The sequence below is a fragment of the Blennius ocellaris genome (assembly GCF_963422515.1).
Source record: "Blennius ocellaris genome assembly, chromosome: 24".
NCBI lineage: Eukaryota > Metazoa > Chordata > Actinopteri > Blenniiformes > Blenniidae > Blennius > Blennius ocellaris.
The window spans coordinates 930,944-952,832 of record NC_137673.1 but is presented as its reverse complement, the minus strand read 5'-3'; the positions used below and the strand labels follow the sequence as shown (position 1 = coordinate 952,832).

The window sequence follows — 21,889 nt, the reverse complement described above, 5'->3', positions numbered from 1 at the left end:
GTTGAGAGAATTGCATGTCTGTGTTCTCTCCCTCCCCCACACTCCCCTCTCTCCCACCCACCACCCCGTCCTCAGAGGCAGCGCTGCCAGCGTCTCTGTGTTTAGTTTTGTTTGCCTATATAAAGCCTCATCAATAATGCAGAGGCCCCTGACTCCTCTTCCATACGGTGGAGGCTGTGCATGGCTTTTCTTTCCCCGCCGCTGAGCAGCAGAATACAGCTCTTCTTCTTCTTCCTCTTCCTCTGCTGCTGCAGGGCGAACACAGCCTCGCTATCACCGCAGATACATTTATGAGGAATGTAGAGAAACAGCTGGATTTTCACGGAGGAGGATGAGAGACGTGTGGAAAAGATTTACTGAGGCTGGTGCATCTGTCCGATCCAAGCGACGACCAGAAAACGATGTGAAGAGGAGATGTGAGGTTTCTCCCGCTGAGCAGCGAGAGAAACCTGGACGAATGAGCGTCAATAAGCAACGAGCACTAAAACCTTTCAGCTCGCATCGTTTTCTACAGAAACTCACACTGAGCCTCCAGCTGTCAAACACACGGCCGTCTGAATTCAATGTGGTGAGCAGGACAGCTAGAAGGACGCTGTGCAGGACAACCTGTACAATTGAGCTACAAGTCACGAAGTGTCTCCAGCCTGTTAAACGCAGCAGTGAGAGAGTCTGAGGTGTGTTACTGGAAACCTTCACTCCTGCTGCAGGAAGCAGTGTTACCGTGTTACAGGATCTGCAACACGGTGACTGTCTGGCCTCATCAAGCTGGAAGCTCCAGCCTCAGTTCATGTGTGGACGGATGAAAGCAAGTCTCGAGAGTGAATAAATACTAGGAGAGAGGAAAGGTAACTGTCCTCACACGACCTGACCACACCTGAGCTGCACATCAAACAGATCGGTGTGAAGCTGAAGGTGAGATGAAGAAGGCGACGCCTGGCGCTGCCAGCTTCAAACAGTCCTCAGGTCTTTTTACAGGAGCAGCTAATGAGCGTTGACTCATGGAGGGAAGAAACAAAGAGGAAGCAGCAGAGACGCATTGTCCTACACTAATCCAGCTTTCTTTCCCTGCTGCCTTCTGCTGCACACAGAACCTTAAACGCCACGGCTTCTCTTCACCCCGAGAACCAGGACAGGAAGCTCTGCTGACCAGCGACTCTTCCTCTCCACCCCGAACAGCTGCTTCGCTAAATAATCTCTGCTTCATGGTGGACGTCTTAACTGCTCGTCAGATACAACTGTCACAAGATATATGATGAATGGGTGTCCAACCATGGACCTGGTGGGCCTCCGTCCTGCATGTTTTAGATGTAACTCAGATTATAGAGCATCTTCCTCCTCTTACACCAGATTATAGAGCATTTCAAAATGTCTTTTCTTACTGTTATTTTATTTTGTTAAATTCTAAGAAGACTGTTTTACTGAAATAAAGAATGTTTAATATTCTTCAGTTAATCTGAATGCTGGAAGTGAGAGACCTTCCATCTGGCTCAGTGACAAATCACCCTCTGGTCCGCTACTCATGATAATGACAAACTGAGAAAGAACTTGACAAAGTTACTTGTTACTTTTGATGTGGAGTACTGAGTAAATCCACCACGTCTTAACTATTTCCTTCCTGTCGGGACAACCAGAGCACACAGGTCATGTTTCCCCAGGAAACACACAAAGTGCCGATGCAGTAAAAAGCCGCGGCTGAACAGACAGAAAGAGAAAGTGTATCGGCAGCAGCTCTGGAGAAAGAGGACACCTCCGATTGACAGGTGACCTCTGGAGCCCAGAGCGCCACCCTGAGGGCCGGGCGTGAACACTCACATGTGTGGGGACCAGCGCCGCCGGGTAGGCCAGCTTGTGATGCCTCCACATCCAGAAGGAGAAGAGCACCACGGCGGCCAGGCCGATGATGGGGACCAGGATGTAGAGCAGAGTGTTGAAGAGCTGGGGCTTCTGGGAAAACGGGTTGGAGGTGGCTGTGTGGTCAAACAGGGACGGAGAGAGAGAGAGAGAGCGCCGCGGTTAGACGAAGGACTCACCTCCTTCTCACACGATTTAAATATTACAGATGCTGTCAAGCTCAACAAGTCTGCGACATGCATTATGTACACGCGGCTATTTTAACGTGCCTTGCACGAATAACAAGAAAAAAACAAAGACCAGAGAAAAGGAAGAACATGAGAGGAATATAAATACACTACATCTCACCCAAGAATCAGTTCATACAGATGTATTTATATCTATATGGGTTTAATGTCTTTCTATGTATGTCAAGGATGTAAATAAACATGGAGTGCAAGAATATTATCAAGTGTCTAAAAACACACACCAGTTCAACTTTGTGGAATAATGGATATAATGTTCAAGTTTATTTATACAGCACCAAATACAACACAGAACAATGAGGGGATGAGTGAAGAAGTAAAGAACACAAACACACACACAAACACACACACACACACACACACACACACACAAACACACACCAGGATTAACATCCATCCCGTGACATAACGTAATCCTCCTGCCAAAAATAACAGAGGAGTGAACTGTGAGCGACCCTGCAGGAGGCCGGGTGACGCCTGCTGGCTGCTCCACCACAAGGTGCCACCGTCCTGCAGCACTGGACACATGCTACACACACTCCACACTCCACACACACACACAGATGCTTTATCAGCGCGTTCCACTCGCACACACTGAAATCTGTCAAATCTCTACTGGGAGTCATGGAAAACCGACGTACAGAAGACATTACATCCATACGTGACATGATGTATTCCAAAGACTCAGGACTGAGCTGGTCGAGGTGATTCCATAAAAACATGCATTTGTGGGATGAGTATGAGAGCCCAGTTGCTTGTGTCATTGATTAAAATGACCCGAGATGTAAATAAATCCACAACATTTTCAAAACCTATCAAATCATTAAAATAGTTCTGCAAGTCTTTTCTACTCTCTTATCATATCAACTCAAATATTTGAAGCATATCTTCATTTATAATTGAGATAATTTTGCCTTCCAGTTCAGAAAAAAGAATATCATGTGATTTTATGATATAATATAATATTTTGAGAAAAGTATCAGTGAATATTATAAAGAAACAAACAAAACAGGCGTAATAAAGCTAAAAGAGATGGAAGTGAGAGTGTTTTTATTAAATCCAGTCATGTGGATGCATCCTGACAGCATGGGTCTGGATTTGTTATTGATCCTGATATTTGATGAGATTGATGGAACCGGCCTGTTGGACTGAGAGTAAAAGTACAGAATATCTGGAGGCAGGTTTTTGCCTTCTCTCGCTCAGAGGGAATATGTGGGTCAGATTATTGTAAACACGTCTTTTAGTTTGGCTTGTCTCTCCATGAGGAACGGCCTCCGGTTCAGGAGGACGGGGAGGACATGGGGGACCGGGTGAGACGGGGGATCGAACCTGCCACCTTGTGACGGGGTGTCAAACCACTGAACCACAGCGGCTCCTGATCTCAGTCCCTTCTGGAGAGGCTGAGGATTACGTCAAGCTACTGTTATGAAACATCTTGTTCCTGTCTGTTTATTTTATAAGACGAGCATTATATTTTCAATTCCGGCTTCTGTGTGTGTGTGTGTGTGTGTGTGTGTGTGTGTGTGTGTGTGTGTGTGTGTGTGTGTGTGTGTGTGTGTGTGTGTGTCCGTACTGTAGGCGGTGGAATGGTGCGGAGGGTCGCTCAGTGAAGGCGGTTCAGGCGCGTACAGGAACTTCTCGTTGCACATGTTGCCTTCGCAGCAGCAGAAGAAGACGTCGGGACTCTCCTTCTTCTCCACGCACTCGTGACTGTGGACGACACACCGCTGGAGGTGAGACACACACACACACTGCTTCCTGCAGAGGACATGGCGGCAGCATCGCTCTCTCTCTCTTTCTCTCTGTCTCAGAGGACATGGCAGCAATTCATTTTTCTGAGTGCACACATGCATCACATCACCAGCATGACCACTCACACTGCGGAAGACATTATGCAAAACACACACACACACACACAGTCATCAGATAAAAGCCAAAGGAAGTGGCAGCCGCCCTCGACTTGCTCCAGAGTCTCGGGGGAGGCGAGGCGGCGCCGTCTGAGCAGAGGTAGCTGCAGCTCAGCCCGGCAGGAGTGTTTGAGACGAGGGTGAGAAGCGTGAGAAGAGGGCAGGGTGGCGCTCCAGCAGGACGCACTGAAAACACACTTCTGGGTCACACCGAACACTCTAAGGTTGATTTAAAATAAACAAAGCTTAAGAATTAACGTCTGATCACTTTACTGTTGCCACGATGCTTCGTGGCAACAGAGCAGGTACTTTACTAGGCAGCTAATGAAGGTGTGCTGCCGTCCTCGGCGTACCTGTCATAGCAGTTGACGTCGTCCAGCCAGCAGCCCTGCTTCACCACCTCCACGGCGCCGGAGACGTTCTTCCACGTGGCGAAGCAATGCCGCCGCTTATCCTTATCGCCATAGCAGGGCTCGATGCCGCTGCGGTTGGTGCGCTCCTTCTCCCAGCTGGAGTTGTAGTAGGCGCACTCCTGCGTCTCCGAGCGTCCCAGGATGGCGCCTGGAGAGGACGAGAGGACACACTTTCACTTTCCTCTTTAATCTGAAGTTTACAAAGGAAACATCAATGCAGCGTGAACTTTTTTCCAGGGAAGATAAATGAGTCTATCAAACCTCCTGTCAGGTAAAAACGACTGAAAGCAGCTCCTGAATTGAAATTTACAACCACAACGTGAGAAAGTTATTTTGCGGCCCCGTCACTGACAACGGAGATCATTTAATTTTGTACCAATAACTGGTGCAAGGACTTTCTTTACAGTCTCCAAGTAAAAGCCATACCGAGGCAGTAAAATATTTCATACTAACACAATGTGTTTTCCAGAGGGCTTCAGAGTCAATACACCAATGAAGAATGAAGTCTTTCCCCAAGCAGAACAATAAAATCCAGGGCTGCAGAGGAAGAGGAGGAAGAAAAGGAGGTAGCGACGAGCCAGGCAGCAGTAAAGTGATATCCAGAGAGACGAGTCCATGACAGCTCCACACTCCGCCTCTCGTCACCTGTCAGAGACTTAGCCCGGTTCAGACCGCCGTCAACCTGCCGTCAATCACTGCGCCTTCCCTCCGCTCTGCGTCGGAGGCCTCCAGCGCTCAACACGTCTTTCTGAGAAGCGCCGTGTTCCAGTTCTCCTCACACCTTCACTTCTCAGAGTCACATCCCGTTCAGCTTGAAACTCTGACTGACGACGCAGCGTTTGCACTTATTCCCGTCTGGAATTCTGGGTAGAAACACTCATCGCAACATGGCCCCGTGGGGAACGTTCCCGTTGTCTTGGAACTCTCTTTTATTTGAAGAATTAGGAAGAAAACTGTAAAACAACCAAAAATACCTTGGCGTTTGCACAACAGAATCAAGCCTGCGTCCCGGCATGTGAGCTGCTTCGTGTTGCCCTGAAGTCACAGAGATCCTGAGAGTTTTCAAGTTCAAAACAACCTAAATGCATCACAAAATGGTAAATAGAGAAGGCTCTGAAATGAGTTTGGAATGTCTCTACAGATACAGTACAAGTCTACCAGTAATGATGTCATTGTTCTACTGTTCTTCTGTAATGAGCTGGACGTGAAGGACCAAGTGAAATCAAATAGACTAGTGTCTGATCACGTCTGCAGCTGTTTCCACAAACGAGGGCTGAGCTCGGCTAATGGAGGTTAACTTTAGAAATATCATGTATTTTTCAATAAAATGGCAGCTTAAGTAAAGCATTCCAACGCGGGGAGCCTGGGAAGAGCCGACGTCTCTTTCAACGACATTAACAGCTGAAGAAAGACGAGAGGAGGTCACCGTGCCCCCGAGCGCCACCGGCGGTATTTTCTCTCCTCAAATCCATTTGTGTGGAGCCCAGAACGATTTCATAGCAACAGGTGCTGCTGAGCTGCCGCCGTGTGACGGACGGAAAGACAAAGAACCAAAGAGAGCCGGAGGAGGAAAACGTCCCGGCTGCTGCCCAGTGATGCTGGAAGAAAGAGCCACAGCGCAGAGGCCAGAGCTCAGGTCGGCAAGCAGCAGATAATAAGAACACATTCTCTCTTTATCTTCATGGCATCAAAGCTGTTGGCTTGGTCTCACGAGTTCTGGACTAGTTTTTGAAAAGATTTTAAATATGAGGGACTCGTTCTGGACTAAAATGGATCTTTCGTGGCCGGGTTCACACTTGGTGTTGTTGCTAGACAGTATTCTGTATTTCAAACTAAAATGTGGCTCTGCAGCCCCACGAGCCTGAAGAAGATGTGAGCAGGTTTAGAAGACAGAGGCATGGACAGTTTCAGTCACAAAGCTGAAGCGGTTCACTACAATCAGTTTGAAATGTTCAGGACATCAGGTGGTGACGGTGTTACAGCAGGTTTGGTCATCAGAAAGAACAAAGGCGCTTCGTGAAAAGAACAAGTTTGCCAGAACGTGGCCAGAAAGAGCAGACGGGCTTTGTGTGGCCACTGAACAGATTTCAGAAACACGCCAGAGCAGAAACTCTGCGTCGGCTGGTGAGATACTGCCAAGAAGCCTTCGAGCAAGACTCAGTCGGTGGAGAAGGCAGGTCGTCCTGTCAGGACCACGAAACGTCTGCAGAGCTCCCTGAAGACCGTGAAGCTAACAATATACATATATATCTTTGCTCTCGGGAGCCTCCAGGTAGCTGGCCAGGCCTCCAGGTGGTTGTTTGGGCTCCAGCCACACGGGGAGGGTTGAGCTGTGACCTGTGATGAACGACGGGCAGGAGAATAGACACCTGGAGGCAGGAGGAGATGAGGAAATGGATATTTCCTTGAGCGCTTCCGTCCTCAAATAACCAACTTCCCTTTCCCCTTCGTGTTGTGATCATGTCTGAATCTCAGCTTCAAAACCTCCAGTAGTGTTCGGCCAGTTTATCCACTCCAATCAGCCCGTTAGCAGAGTGTTCAATGTGTGGCGCCTGGTTTGTTATGCGGCTGCTTCCTGGACGGGGGGGAACGCCCGGGTCCCCGGCCGGAGCTGCAAGCGCTGATGGTGGAGCGCTACGTGGCGGTAAAGCGGAGGCTGGCTCATTAGCCACTTCTGGTGTAGCAGCATTAGCCATGCTAGCGCCGATCCCCACGGACGCTGCGTTGTGCTGCTTGGAATAAGTATTTTCTACTTTACATGCAGTCATGAGAAGCCCGATATCCTGGATCGGCTTCATTACCAGCAGCTGAGAATAATGAGCCTGCAGTACAAATACCGTGTGCTGGAACGCAGGGATCAATTAATCCAGGATTCAAATACATTTCACTGAATAACCTGCAGTTTGCTGTCAAATGTCATACAGTGAAATATGAGGGCTTGAGCAGCTAAAATGATGAACTAACTTTTCATTTATAATTAAGTGATCATCATCAATGTTTTGTGCAAAATTGACAAACATGAAAAACTATGAGATAAACAATTTATATAACATAATCTAGCGTACAAGACAGACCAGGTTTTTACACACATTTAAGACCCTGAAAATGTCAACTGATGTACATTTTTCACAACGAAGGGATCATCATGACATCATAGGGTGGAAGTAGACCCAATGTCGTCCTCCTGGGACAGACGGTACAAATAAAGCTCATTATTAACTAAAAAAACACAGAAGAAAAGTTTCCTTAGTGCAATTCTGAGAATATAAAACAACAAGAGCAACTGCTCAACATTTCAAAACTTAACGTAAACCTTCAGTTTTGACTATTAGACAGGAGATACGTTCTGTAACACCTGAACGAGTCCGTTGAGAAGGCCTTCATTCAGGTATCACTCTGCCTGAAAGAGCTGGGAGCCATGTGAACCGCAAATACAGCACTCTGGTGTGAATGCCGCTCAATAAGAGCTCAAATCAATCACTCCTCTGAACCGAGGTGACAGTCCGGGCCGGCTGCTTTAGCACGCCGTGTGCCAAAGGTGGGCAAGAGCGGCGCGGCAGTATGGCGGATATGAAGGATATAAAGCAGAGAAATCAATCTTCTGACTAAGTCGCAGCTCAGAGTTCACTAAAGCGGATAATGTCACCGAGTGCAGAGCCTACAGCAGCGATTGTGCAAGGACATACAATAGGGCTTCCACCCACAGCCACATATCGAGGCAATAAAGAGAGAAGCTTCTTTGTCTCTGGAAGACTTTTCACACATGGAAATGTCAAACATGAGCGGCGCAGGCTCACTTTGTTTACTGCAATAAGGTTGGGTTTTTTGTGTGTGTGCTTTTAATGCAAGGTCGCTTTCTTTGCAGTGACGCCCGTAACATATATTTAATTCATTACCCGCTGAATGAGAATGTCACAGTGTCAAAATAAATGAGCAAAAACAAGTGAAACAAAAGAGTAAAAGCAAAGTAATGAACCAAGGAAACGAAATAAAGTGGATAAAAGCAGCGGCGTGCCACTATGTGTTAATCAACATGTCTGCTTAATTGATAATAATAGCTGACTGGGAGGGGATGCGCCCCTGGGGGGGAGAAAAGAAATCATCTCCTTAAAGAAGGGTTTCCAAAGTTTGGCAGAATGAATCCTTCCTTGAATGCCAGTTTTCCTGCTGCTGCTTCGCCCCCAGACCCTAAAACTGCCCCACACTTCGACCATCACTCATTTTAATTGCAAATCCAATATTTCCCCGTCTAAGCCTCATATTGGTTTGAATTGAACGAGCGAGCGTGCAAACTTCATCACCAGGAAACAAAGACCGGACCTCAGCGGTTCAGTCACACGTTTATTAAAGAGTAATGCTGAAGAACAGACAGATGTTGGGTGAAAGACCAGAAGAAAATAACTTAACAAACATAAATAAATGAGGTATTGTATCTAATATTTGTCTTTGAAACATGAACAATAATACTGTTTAATTAAATGGTTTAACAATTAATTTCAATTGACTATTTTAACTGCAGTTTACTGTAATGATGTTATTTTGACATTTCACAGAAAGTAAAATGAAAATATGAGCAGAAGTAGTTTATAAAATAAGACACACTCCTTCTTCCAGTCACGGCAGAGATTTATCAAGGTTAACCTACTTCAGCTGTGAACATCTCAGCATAACGTATAAACACCACGACCCACTTCTCAATTCACTGGGGTTTTTCCTCAAAATCCTCAGCAGCTCCGAAATTCACTTTGACATTAGAAATGTTGCATCCTGGGCATTCAGCCGACGCTGGCGTCCCAGCCGTGGTAATTAAGGCTCCAGAAATACAGGAAGTGAAGCGCCGGGGTGGCGGGTAACTACGGAACTCCAGTTGTGATCAGATGAAGCCATCAGAGGGTTTTTAGAGGAACTATTGGGTGCAAACATGGGAATCACTGCAGAGTGGAAGAAGAGGATGGAAAAGACGAGGCGCAGCAGCTGGAGGAGATTACCCATTACCTGCAGTGAAAATTCAATCTTTTGTCTGGCAGGCAGGAGGTCAGGTGAGGTGGAGGCGGTTCAGAATGTGAGCTACAGTGGAGGGTGAAGCTCCGCCGTGTGACACCCCACCTTATTGAGTCCACCATCACTGACTGTGTGTGTGTGACGTCGCTGAAACACACCTTGTTGCTAAAGAAAGCCGTTTCACCTGAAAAGCTGCTTCCTACGTTGGTCCTCAGTGGGTTAGGCCGACTTATTGTGTTTCATTTAATACACATCTGGACGATCACATGACGTATTGCTGGAAGATGACCACGTTTCTCGGTGCTGAACGCCACACGCCATCATTCCCATACAGGAACAAAGTTCCTCCAGCAGCAAACCGTTTTCTCCTGACGACTCCAGAAAGCTCTGAAATCTGCAGTAGCAATGTGGCCTCTTGGTATTTCAAGAGAAGCTGCTATAAAGCAGCGGCAGCCGCAGTTAAAACGTACTGAACATGGTGATTATGTGATTCAGCCTGAAAGGACCTTCACAGGACGGCCATAGCATATGAATGTATAATTAAATCTGAGACATTAAATGGCCCTTTGCTGGACTTCAAGCTCAGATTAGAGGTCAACAAAGGAGTGCTGCTGAAGTTCAGGCCAGACCTCCACAGATGAAACTCCAACCACCAGGGAGAGGTACAGCAGACGCTGCGTAGCAGCACATGTCTCTTCATTAACGGAGCCAGGGTTACCGGGCAGCAGACATGGCTCTGGTCTGATCCGCGGCCAGGCCGCTGAGGTGCATGCTGGGTGGGAAATGACCACCAACCACCTGCCAAATGTTGGGAGAAATTTGCACTAAGCCACTTTGGCAGGAATCCAGCCAACGCCCGGAGGTTTTGTTCACTCGGCTCCAAAGCCGAAGCTGGCTGGTGAAAGAGAAAAAGTGTTTGATTAATTTAGGAGTCCCTGAGCTCGTGTGGCATAAAGAGCACTGACCCTCAGAGTCTGAACGGCAACACGAACCGTAAGCAGCGAAACAACAGCGTCTGCCAAGCAGGCCACATTGTAGCCTCACGCTTTCAAAGGCAAAGCACGGCTTTATGTAAATAAATGTACATTTGGCTGGTTTCCACAGCCAGTCAATGATTCAACCTGTATGAGCAGCGGCGCTCTGCAGACTGTCGGGGGACGTGAAGCCTCCACGCCGCTGCTCTGACTGACAGTCGAGCTCCAGACACACGACTGCAGCGGGCGACCATCTCCACAAACACGGAATATCAAATATACATTCTAATATGACCTAAAAATGTCGGCGGCGGGTTTTACATTCAGCCAATAACTGCATTCAAATGTGACATTTGAGGCCGAGGCTTTGCCAGACAACTGTAGAGGAATACAGGAGCTAATGTGTGATTTCCTGCCTGTGCTGGTGGAAGGCCTGGCAGGGCTGCACTCTGCTCTGCAGCCTCATAATGAAGTGGCATTTTGGCGGGCCAGGCCGGCACTCGGCACTGCGTGCACTGAAGTAGGTAAACAACTCATTCATCAAGGCTTTTTTTGTGTGGCTGCCAGGAGCCGGGATTGTTCGTTATGATGGAATTTGCTCTCAGGATCAACTTATCATCTGCGTCCGGGCAGAGATGAAATAGATGTGAGGTGATGTATGGTCGTTTGGGGCGCTGGTCTGTGTGGGAATCTGCGTGAGAGGCACTGAAAACAAACAGTGACTTGAGAATGGTGTTGAATGAAGGAGTCAGACGGAGGCCAGAGGTCGGAGGGCGTCTGCAGAGCCCCTCGCTGAACGTCAACCTCCCCGAGCACAAAGGACTCAACCTGCAGCTAATGCCAGCTCTTCTACGGAAACAGCCTCTTCTGATCAACAGAAACATTCAAAACATTTAAAATGTCAAACATTGAGGACAACCGGGCTCAGATTCACTCACAATGCAGCCGTGACACGTCAGTTCGCGTTCAGACGTTTTCCTTCACTGTTAATAAAACTGCCTTTATGAAACAAAAACACATTTTGTGATTGGAGTGTGTATGTTCATATACGTGTATATATATATGTACATTTCTTATGTCTTCTATATTAGAGAATACTCCGAATGTATATACAACAGAATATAATTTCAATACAGAAAAATAAAAACACCACTGTTGAATATTGGAGGTGTAGGATTAGACAAGTTTTACTTCTTCCTACCCCTTTTCAGGCATTTAACTAGATATAGGATGAATGTATGTATGTTTATGAATACTGTGTGTGTAGTCGCAAATATAGAGAATGTATGTTGACTTAATATATTTTCGATTGAAAGAAAATGAATTTATATAGTCAATAAGCAGTTTATGTAAATATGTGGGTGTGCATATTGAATATATAGAAAATAGCCACATCGAGATACAAATGTGATTCCACATGTTTGGAATGTCAAATGTGAAATGAATATAATCATGACTTCCCTTGAGGTTTTGTCAGAGATTAAAATGTGGCAGTTTGATCCTCAGTTCAACAGCCCTGGGAACTTTTACTTTACACTATTTACAAGTATTTACAAGTTCAGCTGGTGGCAGACCTGCGGTTTGCAGCCCCGATTAAACCACAACTATCAACTGGTGACCGCATCGTTTGTCTCGGAACAGATTCTCGTACTGCAGAAAAGTTGCATTTAGCCTGTTAGATAACAATCCAGAGACTCACAACCTCGTGGTGCAGTTAGTTGTAGCACAGAGCAGATGAAGTCACGTCGTGTGTGAGAGCAGAACCGGACCCTCAGTGTCTGTTTCACTCAATTCAAAATTAAAGCCAAGAAAAATAAGTGTACAGAGACACTGAATGCTGATGCGTTCAGCCGTCCAGTTTTCACATGGTGCTTGGCGTTCGGACCTCCTCTGGCTGTTGTGAACACACACCAGAGAGCCAGAGTCTAAATTACACCCGTCTCAGGCGCAGAGGACAGCATCCCTCTGTTGGAGACGGTAAGATATTTAAAGCTGAGGCTGGGTTTCACAGTGGAGCCGGCTGCACACTGAGATGTTTTACATATGGCCCGGCCTGAGTTAAGTTACCGTGCTGAAATCTAAACTGCTGAGCTGCTGCCCGTCGCTTTGTAGAGGAAAGTGTTCAGCCTCCAAAACACTTGGCTGCTTATGGCTTTAAAACCTGGGCGTGACGATTGCATACTTTTCCTTTAGAGTAGAGTGTGAAGTGAGTGCTGACGGCTAAATGTGTCATGATTTGCTGAGCGACACGTGGTGTAGACAAAATTCATAACAGGATGCATTTTTTCGGCTCTTTGGCTCCGAGCAGAGTGCAAAAAAAAAAACACAACTTTGGAACGCCTGAAGAATAATGTATAAAGAGCACTTTGTGCAGTTTGCTTAATATAACACCTATTGATAATAGATTATATCTTGAGTTTATTGTATTCTGCTGCAGTAGTACCAACTGAATAATGTTGTTATCGACTTGCTGAAATATATTATTAAAAGCCATTCCTTCCTCACTCACATCGCACAATGTTTTCTATTTGAAGCTTCTGTTGGGTGAAGTTTTCCAGAACCCCCCCAGGTTTGTCATGTTTGTTCAGAGGCGCCTCGGGTCCTCATGGGTTAATAGATCACAGTGTCACGGGGAGATAGCGGATATCAAACCCCCTGCAGGTTCACCGAGTCTTTCAACAAACAGGCTAAAAGTAGCTCCACTTCTCCACATCCAGCGTCAGTCTCTTCTCTCCTGCTCCAGAACCTGGGCTCTGCTGCCGTTAGACCTGCAACCCCCCCCCCACATCCAGCACTCAGGCTTTTACACCATTTATAGCTCTTTGACTATCACAGGTATTATTCACCAGGGGCAGCAGGGGGGGTCTATTGGTGTGTGTTGCACTATTTTAAGGCCCTTTAACAATCCCTCAAGTTTATGATCTGAGTTGCAATTGTTAAAAGAGCGATAAGACGGTAGGCCTGGCTGCAGGATGCTGTTCTGCTCTGAACCGCAGGAGAGAAGGTGACATGTTCGGTATGTCATCCTCGTATGTCGCTGGAACCTTGTGGGAATTAGTGAGAGCAGCCGAGACCCCAGCTGCTATTGTCGTAGCATTTAGCTTCATCTCTCTGGGAATCTGAGCTGACCTTCTGTTCTTTATTTCTATTATTGTCCAGGAGCTGCAGGTGAAGCAGCAGCCGCACCGAGGCGTACCGAGACGGCGCCGTGGTTCTACTTTCACAGAGGACCTCAGACCGTCAAACACACACCCGGCGTTTCATATTTAATCAGTGATTCCTGATGAGAGGGAACTTTGTGGTCTGATGATGAAATGATATGAAAGGTGAATGCATGGACGGGTGAGCAGCTGAGGAGTGCATGAATCAGAAAAGCTGTGGCAAAGTTGTATAATTACATTAATTCCACATTTTCTGCAGCAGTTGAGGCTGAATGAACAGAGAGGTACCAGTCTGCTCTGAGTGCTCAGACGCTCACAGGCAGCCACTATTTAACTGGAGACAGTAATTTTACTGAGCAGCCCAGGTCTCGCCGGAGCGCCATGCTAATGCTCCATCAGATGGTGTCGTGACATGGCAGGGGTGGCGGTGTTGGCTCGCTGAGCCGGCCACAAAGACTGCACTCTTTCCACGACACGGAGGAGGGGTGGGCATTAAAAACCACTGCACTCAGCAACTGAATCCAATCCCTCTAATCCTCGCTGGTATGCTGCGGCCCGTTGGGCTCCGCCTCAATTAGCGTGGCCGGAGCCCGTTGCCGGAGCCCGTGGCCGGACAGGTCAGAGGAGCACCTGGGGCTCGTGTGCAGACTCGCTGCAGACTGCGCCGTTTGTACGAGGAGCTCATACCAGCACAGCCCTGCGTCGCTCCGGCGTAATGGCCGGCAGGCAGCCACCGCATACCGTACATTCTTCACAGGACGAGCAATTTAGAGCGCCTTGTTATCTCTCGCAGAGAACTGGAGAGGGATCTGCAAAGCCCCTGCCGCCTCCACCAACCCCCCCCCCCCCCCCCCACCCCCGGTGGTGGAATTGTTTGGATTTATTTGAAGGGTGTGTTAAGTGCCACTTGGGCTTGAAGCTGAACTGTGTATTGAATTTGCAGTGATATTGCTGTATCACCAGGCCTGCAGCTCGGGCATTTCAATTCATTTCTATAAAACAAGCAATCAATGAGTGCAGAATAAAAGAGGGAGGAGGGAGGGAGAGTAGGAGGAGGAGGAGGAGACAGGCAGACAAGCCATTATACATGAAGAGATTGGCTCTTTGTGAGCACAGGCCAGTTCAGCGAGAGAGAATTCCCATAATCCTCTGCTGCAAAGCTATTGAGAGTGCTTCGTGCAGCCATCACAAGGTAATGCAGACACACAATAACTGGCTGCGTTGTCGGAGTAATCAAAACATAACACCGTGTTCAGCCTGAACCGTGAGGAGAGGAGGTCTGAGGGAAGTGAAGAGGAATCCGCCGTGGTCAAGGTGAGTCCAGATCACAGGCTGCTGCTGCTGGAACTAATGCACCGCCCCTTCTGAGTCCGCTCACGTGGCCCCGCAAGACACATTGTCTGCCTTTCAATTATGTTCACCGTTTGCTCTCAGCAGCTTCACATTTGGACAAGGCAAACCAATAAAATGAAAGCAGTCAATAAATGCCCACTCTTTCATCCGTCCAGCCGCCCGCTGACCTCTCTGACTCCACCTTTATATTTAGTGTAAAGTAATGACCCGAAACTGGTCACGAGGCACCGCCGCCAAAATAAAACACCCAACACGTGTGTATTTTTAATTGAGATTGCATTACAAGTGTGGTGAGTGAAGGATTTCACTCCCTATAAGCAGACAACAACATATCTGCAGGGCCTCCGGTTCATCAATAGGAGCGGGGATGACTCAGTGATTACTGCCGAGATTCCCTCACACCTCCTTCCTGTCAAACTACGTATGGGAAGAAAAACCTGTCAGTCATTAGAAGCCTCAAGACCGAACAAATCCCCTCTTCGCTTCACCACGCTGCGCCTCACACCGAGCCTGCTGCTACAAGTGAGCCACCAGCTTCAAAAGACCAGCGTCCTCAAGGTGAAGAAAGCTTTTCATTTCTTGCTATTTAACATTCCTGATGGAGCCCTGCTTTGCTTCACCAACTTATTGCTTTTGATTTCCGTGACGCTCTGTGGTCACCACAGATCGAGCGAAACAGGATGTTTTAGCTCATATGATTGTAGTTTAATGCTTCCTGACTGAGGTTTCTATTAGAAAGCTTGTCACATGACAGACAGGGCGACACTGTTCATCGAAATACACAGAGAAACCGTCACTGCTGTCCTGGAGGTAACTGTGCTTTACCAGAGAGGAACTGGGATGCGTAATTAAAAATAATGTGATGAGTAGCATCTCAGTTGGTTATGCAGAAGCAACCTGACAATAACAATAATGCACTGCAAACAAGTCAGACTGAGCCTGTGGCCTTTAAAGCTGCTTCAAGTTTCTACGTAGATTCACAACCGCAACCAGCATCCATGGCCTCAAACACAAAGGTTATTTACTGAGATAATTGGCCTGGACTAGTTTCCCAGAGCGGAGAATGAATCTATGTTGCTCTGCCAGTTGCTCAGTTGCCTCGTCTGTCCCAGTGGGAAACATCTGAAGCCTGTCAAGCTGTGAACTCCTCCATAACAAGGATGTTCTTCAGGAGAGCTTCAAAAGAAAATTCAACGTCACTCATCAGTAGCATTTGTGCATTAAAGAAAAACTGTGATAAACCGAAGTTACGACAGTTAAACATCACATTAATCCGCTGGTAATTACATCTTTGTATTCCAAATGTGTAGAAGCGAATTCTTTCCAAACTCAATTATGATGATTTTATGGTGCTCATGCCGTCTTTTCTAAATGTGACTTTCACTGATTAAATGACTCATTCCCAGTTCGGTGAAGCACACCGAACTGGTAAAAGCTAGTCTTTAGCTGCAGCCGATTGTTTCAGGTTGAACCAGTCTGCGACTTTCGCCGACCTTCACAACCACGATGGACGAAGAGGAGGAGGAGGTGGAGGACGAGACTGAGGGAGCGAGAAGCAGGCGAGAACCCCGGAGACGGCCTGAAACAAGAGCATGATGAATGTACAGTTCCCAGTTTTTAATCAAGGATCAAAGCAGGGCCTCTCCGTCTGAGCAGCCAGCCTGTCTAGACTCAAACTCTCCCAAGCACATAAAGCAACATCTGCAGGATGCATTAATTACAGTAAAGGACCGTTCTGGACCAATCTCTGAGGTGCCCACACATCAAGTGGTCTAGACCAAGAGAAAATAGTCCCGCAGATATGAACACTTTCATCCCAAAAGCAATTTAGCCTCGGCTACATTTTGATCCAACATGCTCATCATGAATATCAGAAGGATCGCGGCTCCTTGCTAAAGCCGATGTTGTTCCCCTCTCATTCCTTTTAATCGCAGTCAGTCACAGTTACAAGGGCCATTCATCGACTTCCCATTACCGGGGTTGGCTTGGTCCACATCTACATTTCAAGCTTTTAGCTGATGCTCTCGTCCAGTGTGAATGGCGACGGGACGAACAACGACATCTCTGGATGGGGCCGATCAGGTCCAGTACCGGTATCTGGTTCCGATATGAACGTAATTCAGGGATCGGACATTTCCAATACAAACTGCGGAGGTTTCTGATCCATGAAGCTTCATCTGTGTGGATTTCCTGAAGGGAGGCGGGTCTCAGTGAGACGTGGAGTCCATCCCACTGTTAGCAGCCAGCTTAGCATGCTAACAGAAGTAGCGCTATCCGTGCACTCTGACTATTCATGACAACATGTCGCTGTTTGGACAGAGTTTACACTCAAAATTCCTTTTCTCACCTTCTACTAACCTCATCTTGTCTTTTGAGAGAAAACATGCATGCATATTCCTACATTTATTACTTTACTGTAGAGAGGAGTTTATTACTGCCTCATATACAATCAACAATAATGATAATAATATTATTAAAGCAAACAGCTCTGGTATCACAATAATATCGGTATCGGCAGATATTCAAATTTGGGTATGAAGATCGGAAGTGAAAAAACCTGGATCGGCGCTTCACTAACGACAGCAGATGTCCAACACGCTCCCTTCTGGTTGCCCGGCGGAGCCCTGACCTCCTGTCAGGCCACATGGAGGTTAACATTATACTTAAAATTTAGAGGTTTTTTTTTTTTTTTTTTGACATTATCATATATATTATGCATCATAAACTACATACGTGTCCATTCATACAGAATAATGATGGTTTTAACCTGGAACCGTGCGGCTCAGTGCATCTTTTAGCCACGCGCCACTTCCTCTCAGGAGGTGAAGTGAATTAAATATGGAGAAGATTTTAGTCCCCTCGCTGCTTCTACACACTGGATCTAAAAAAGCTATGAGGCCGACAGCATTTGCAAATAATCCGTGTTATTTGCATTGACCTGTTTGCAGTGCCTCAGATGAGAAGTACACAAACGGCCTTCCAATGATTTCCTCTAATTACTTCCACTGTCCTGGTTGGGCGACGCTCAGCAACCAGATCAGGAGCAGGTTGGAACAAATCACTGCTACCGGAGAAAATCCCCTCAATAGCAATTATACAGTTTGGAAGACTTTTAATCTGAGGGAAAGTTTAGAGTGGCACATGTGATTTAAAGAGGCCCAGGGCTTCCAGACATGTGAAGAGATCATTTAAAAGACATGTCTTACAGTGGAGAGACAAGGAGATGAGCCAGGAGGCCGTTTATTAAGAACATCCTCCAGAGAGTGAAAACATCCTGATTGGCTGTTCTCTTCCACTACAAGACGCTTCACTGGTCACTTCTCCACCACACGTTCAGTGTTCACTTCTTCCAGTCTGCCATTACAAACTGTACATGTTAAAACAAGACACCAGAATCGTGTTCTATAAAGGAACCAGTTACTTTAACTAACTCCATGCTGATTACTGTTATTACACTGGGAAGACACTCAGTTACTCATTACTTTTATAATAAGAGAGCTATAGAGCTGCTTACTCACTCTTTCTCTCTATAACCAGGACCATCTTTTTCATCAGATGAATATAGAGCATCTTCCTCCTCTGACATCAGTTTATAGAGTGTAACTACATCACGTTGACAGTGCATTATTGATTTTTTCACATCTTTAAATGTTGGTTCCGAGCCCCAAAGACCGCACTCTCTCAGGCGGAACTATATCTCAGCAGCCGTTTCCGGGGGGACATAATTAGCAGGTGGACGGACGAGAGTGTATTGGCTTTTCCTCAAGAGTTTAGGTTTAGAAAGTTCTGTAAAGTCTTTATTGTAGTTTAAGAGCTACTTATGACAAGACCTACCAGCCAATGAGGTCAGTATATTGCTGTTTTGTTGTCTGTTTAGTGTAGTTTTAGTTCAAAGCCGAGATGCTAATGGCGCTAATGCTAGCGGTGCTAATGCTGATGATGCTAATGTGGCTGCCATTGGATGTAAAGCCATAAATAAGTCATTTCTGTTGTAAATACAATTATAAAGGCTTCGTTTCATGTGTAAATAATTCATTAATGTGGTGTTAAAGGTTATAGAGCATCTTCCTCCTCTAATGCAGATTATAGCGCACCCCCCCCCCCCCCCCCCAACTGAAGTTCAGCTTAAGTTTGGACGAAAATGTTCTAAAATGTTAGACAGATTTATGAAGTAATGAAAATTATAAGAATTGATAGAGTAAAGTGCTTCAAAGATCAATACCAACACAATCCCAGTGATCAGCCTGAGCTGCTGCAGGTCAAAGGTCAGAGGACTGAATAAAACCCAGAGCGGCTTCAGCCTCGTTATTCTGGTTTAACGAGCAGCAGGATCCATGCTGCAGTGTTCACATCAGGAACCCTCCTCCTCCTCCTCCTCCTCCTCCTGCTGCAGCTTCAACATGCTGGACTTCACCTCCACCATGTTTCCATCACACACACAGTGTGTGTGACCTGGTTTTAGTTGATTAAGTGTGTGTTGAACATTCATTCCCTCAAAACATTTCAGGAAGGATAATGGAACTTATCAGAGCCTGCAGTTTTTCCCTCGTTATTCAGAGTGAAACACTGGAGGTCTTCTGCTCATCCCGGACAGAGGCGTTCCACCAGAGTACCAACATGGAGCCGCCTGCTGCCTCAGCGCCATCACAACGTTCTGGAACGTCTCCGGCAAGATTTACCAGTTTGATCGCAACATAATACAGCAGAGTACTACCTGGCTCAGCCCAGTATGGCCCGACTCAGCCTGGTCTTCTTCATCAAAAACTAAACATTCATAATAGCTTTCCACCATTTTCTACCTGTAAACATCTACTAATGTAGATCTACTTCTATTTATGTCTTCTAAACTAATCTCCTTCTATTAAATCTTCTTCTACTGCACATACATCTACTTCTATTATATAAGTACTATTTATGTTTCTTACATCTACTTATATTAAATTTACTTCTACTACATTACTACTATTTATAAGTCTACTCCATGTACTTCTATTAGATCTACTTCTCCTCCCAGCACCTCCAGAGGAACCATGCAGGACCAACAGAGCCTCCAACCCACCTGAAGAGCAGGAGATGAGGAAGACGGCGAAGGCCAGCTTGGTGGCGTCTCCCATCTTCCATCCGAGAGGAGCCGGTCTGCAGGAGAAATGAACGCTGGGGCTCCGGGAAGCGGAGCTCCGGGAAGCGAAGCTCCGAGAAGCTCCGGACCGGTCGAGTGTCGTCCTTCAGCAGCGGCTCTGCTTGCGGCCAGCGGGCATCCTGAACAGGGTCACTCCAGAAGGTCCAGCGGGGGGTGCGGGTCTACAGGCGGGGGCAGCGGTTGGCCGAGCAGCCCGGGCGCATCGCTCCTCCGCGGCTCTGCAGCATCGTGGTTCGGCCAGTTAGCGGAGGACCGCGGCGCAGCGCGCCGAGCGCAGCCGGGCAGGGCGAGCCTCCATCGGGCTACAAATCAAGCGCACTCCGCTGGATCCCGCTTCTCCCCGGTGAGCCTCCAAGCATCGCCTTCAAATGTCACCACTTCGTCGGATCGATCCCCCGCGTTGTCCCTCCGCGGGAACCCGGAGCTTTTAACGCCGTTATTCCGAGTTTTAATCCGTTTTTATTCCGCCTCGGCTCCGAGCGACGGTCCGGCGGCGCTGCCCGGCCCAAACACCGCCGATCAGACGACCAACCAGGCTCCACGCCACGGGCAACACCTCCGTCCACGGTCCAGAAGACTTCCACAGCCGGTAGACACACGGTACCGGCTCCGGTCCACGGTAATCCGCGCTGAGTTGAGGGCCAGAGGCTTTTCCAGGTCCGTCTGCTCCTCCGGTCGGGACGACTTCAAGATGGCGACACGGGCCAGAGGTAAGCTAGAGACATCGAGACACAAAGCTTCCGGTTCGGAGTTTCACAATAAAACGCGTGGAAGCGAGCGACGCTACACAAAACAAGACGCCAACAAACAAGAACAATAAATGGTAGGAAAAACGATAAGAAAAGAACAAAATCAACGAGAAGTGATAGCAAAAACAACAGGGGGTGGGGGGACAATATGAAAAGTGGAAAAGAAGAATAACACAACAGGTAAAAAACAAGAAGTGAGAGTGAAAACAAGAAGGAATTAATGGGAAAATAATAAACAAAGAAAACAACACCGTACAAATGTAGAAAACAACAAACCTACAAAGAATCTAAAATAAATCTCAGTAGTGCTGAATGTCCATTTGTGACACTGAATGCAATATGTTGTGTTCATACTTTGTGTCAATATCACAAGTCAAGTCTTTTTTATTTATGACACACAACAATTATACAGAGTATAATATGCAGCAAAATGCTTTGAGTACATGGTCCACTCAGGTACAACAGTTTTTATATGGTAGAAGAATAAACAAAAACTAAGAAAAACTAAAACTTCAATCACAAATATAGAAAATGGTATACTAGATCACAATATTAATAATGATAAAAACAATTCAGGTACATGAAAGATAAAAAGATAATTCGAGATAAATAACACTAGCCAAAGTAAATAGTGCAAGTTAACAATATATACAAGGCAATTTGTCTGGTCTGTGCTCCTCTGTTCAGCAGGGGACAGCCTGCCTGGATTATTAATCAAGTTTACACAGTTTCCTTATCAAATGCAGCAAATCAGGATGTTTTGATGCAGTTTGAAGGAATTTACGCTGAAAGACGTCAACCAACAAGCAAAAACTCTGTTCAAAGTGAGGGACTGCAGTTTTCATTGTTCTTGGGGGAGAAGTAACTCCCTTGTGCTCATTTCAACACCACATCTGCATGTGATTTAAATCTTAGTACAATACCCACTAGAAAGACAGAGAACATGTAAACTCCCCCCAGAAAGGCTCAGCTGGTATTTGAACCATCAACAATGTCACTGAGACGCCAGAGGTCAACATCTGACTTTGTGTATTCAGTTAAGCTATTCACATTTATTTGTGGTAACCATCTGTTACTTCTGTTTTATTGTATTAA

General features: G+C 46.6%; 1 protein-coding gene across 1 annotated transcript in view; it reads right to left on the bottom strand.

The window, feature by feature from the left end:
• LOC308147617 (activin receptor type-2A-like) overlaps positions 1-20,711 on the bottom strand; it is a 32,740-nt gene extending 12,029 nt beyond the window's left edge. Inside the window, exons 1-4 of the mRNA XM_080519867.1 lie at positions 19,965-20,711; positions 4,357-4,564; positions 3,670-3,806; positions 1,813-1,967 (exon numbers count right to left, since the gene is read on the bottom strand). Of these exons, the coding sequence (XP_080375993.1) occupies positions 1,813-1,967; positions 3,670-3,806; positions 4,357-4,564; positions 19,965-20,019 (555 nt within the window). The 5' untranslated portion in view covers positions 20,020-20,711. The remainder of the gene's footprint in view (positions 1-1,812; positions 1,968-3,669; positions 3,807-4,356; positions 4,565-19,964) is intronic.
• Positions 20,712-21,889: the final 1,178 nt, after the last annotated feature.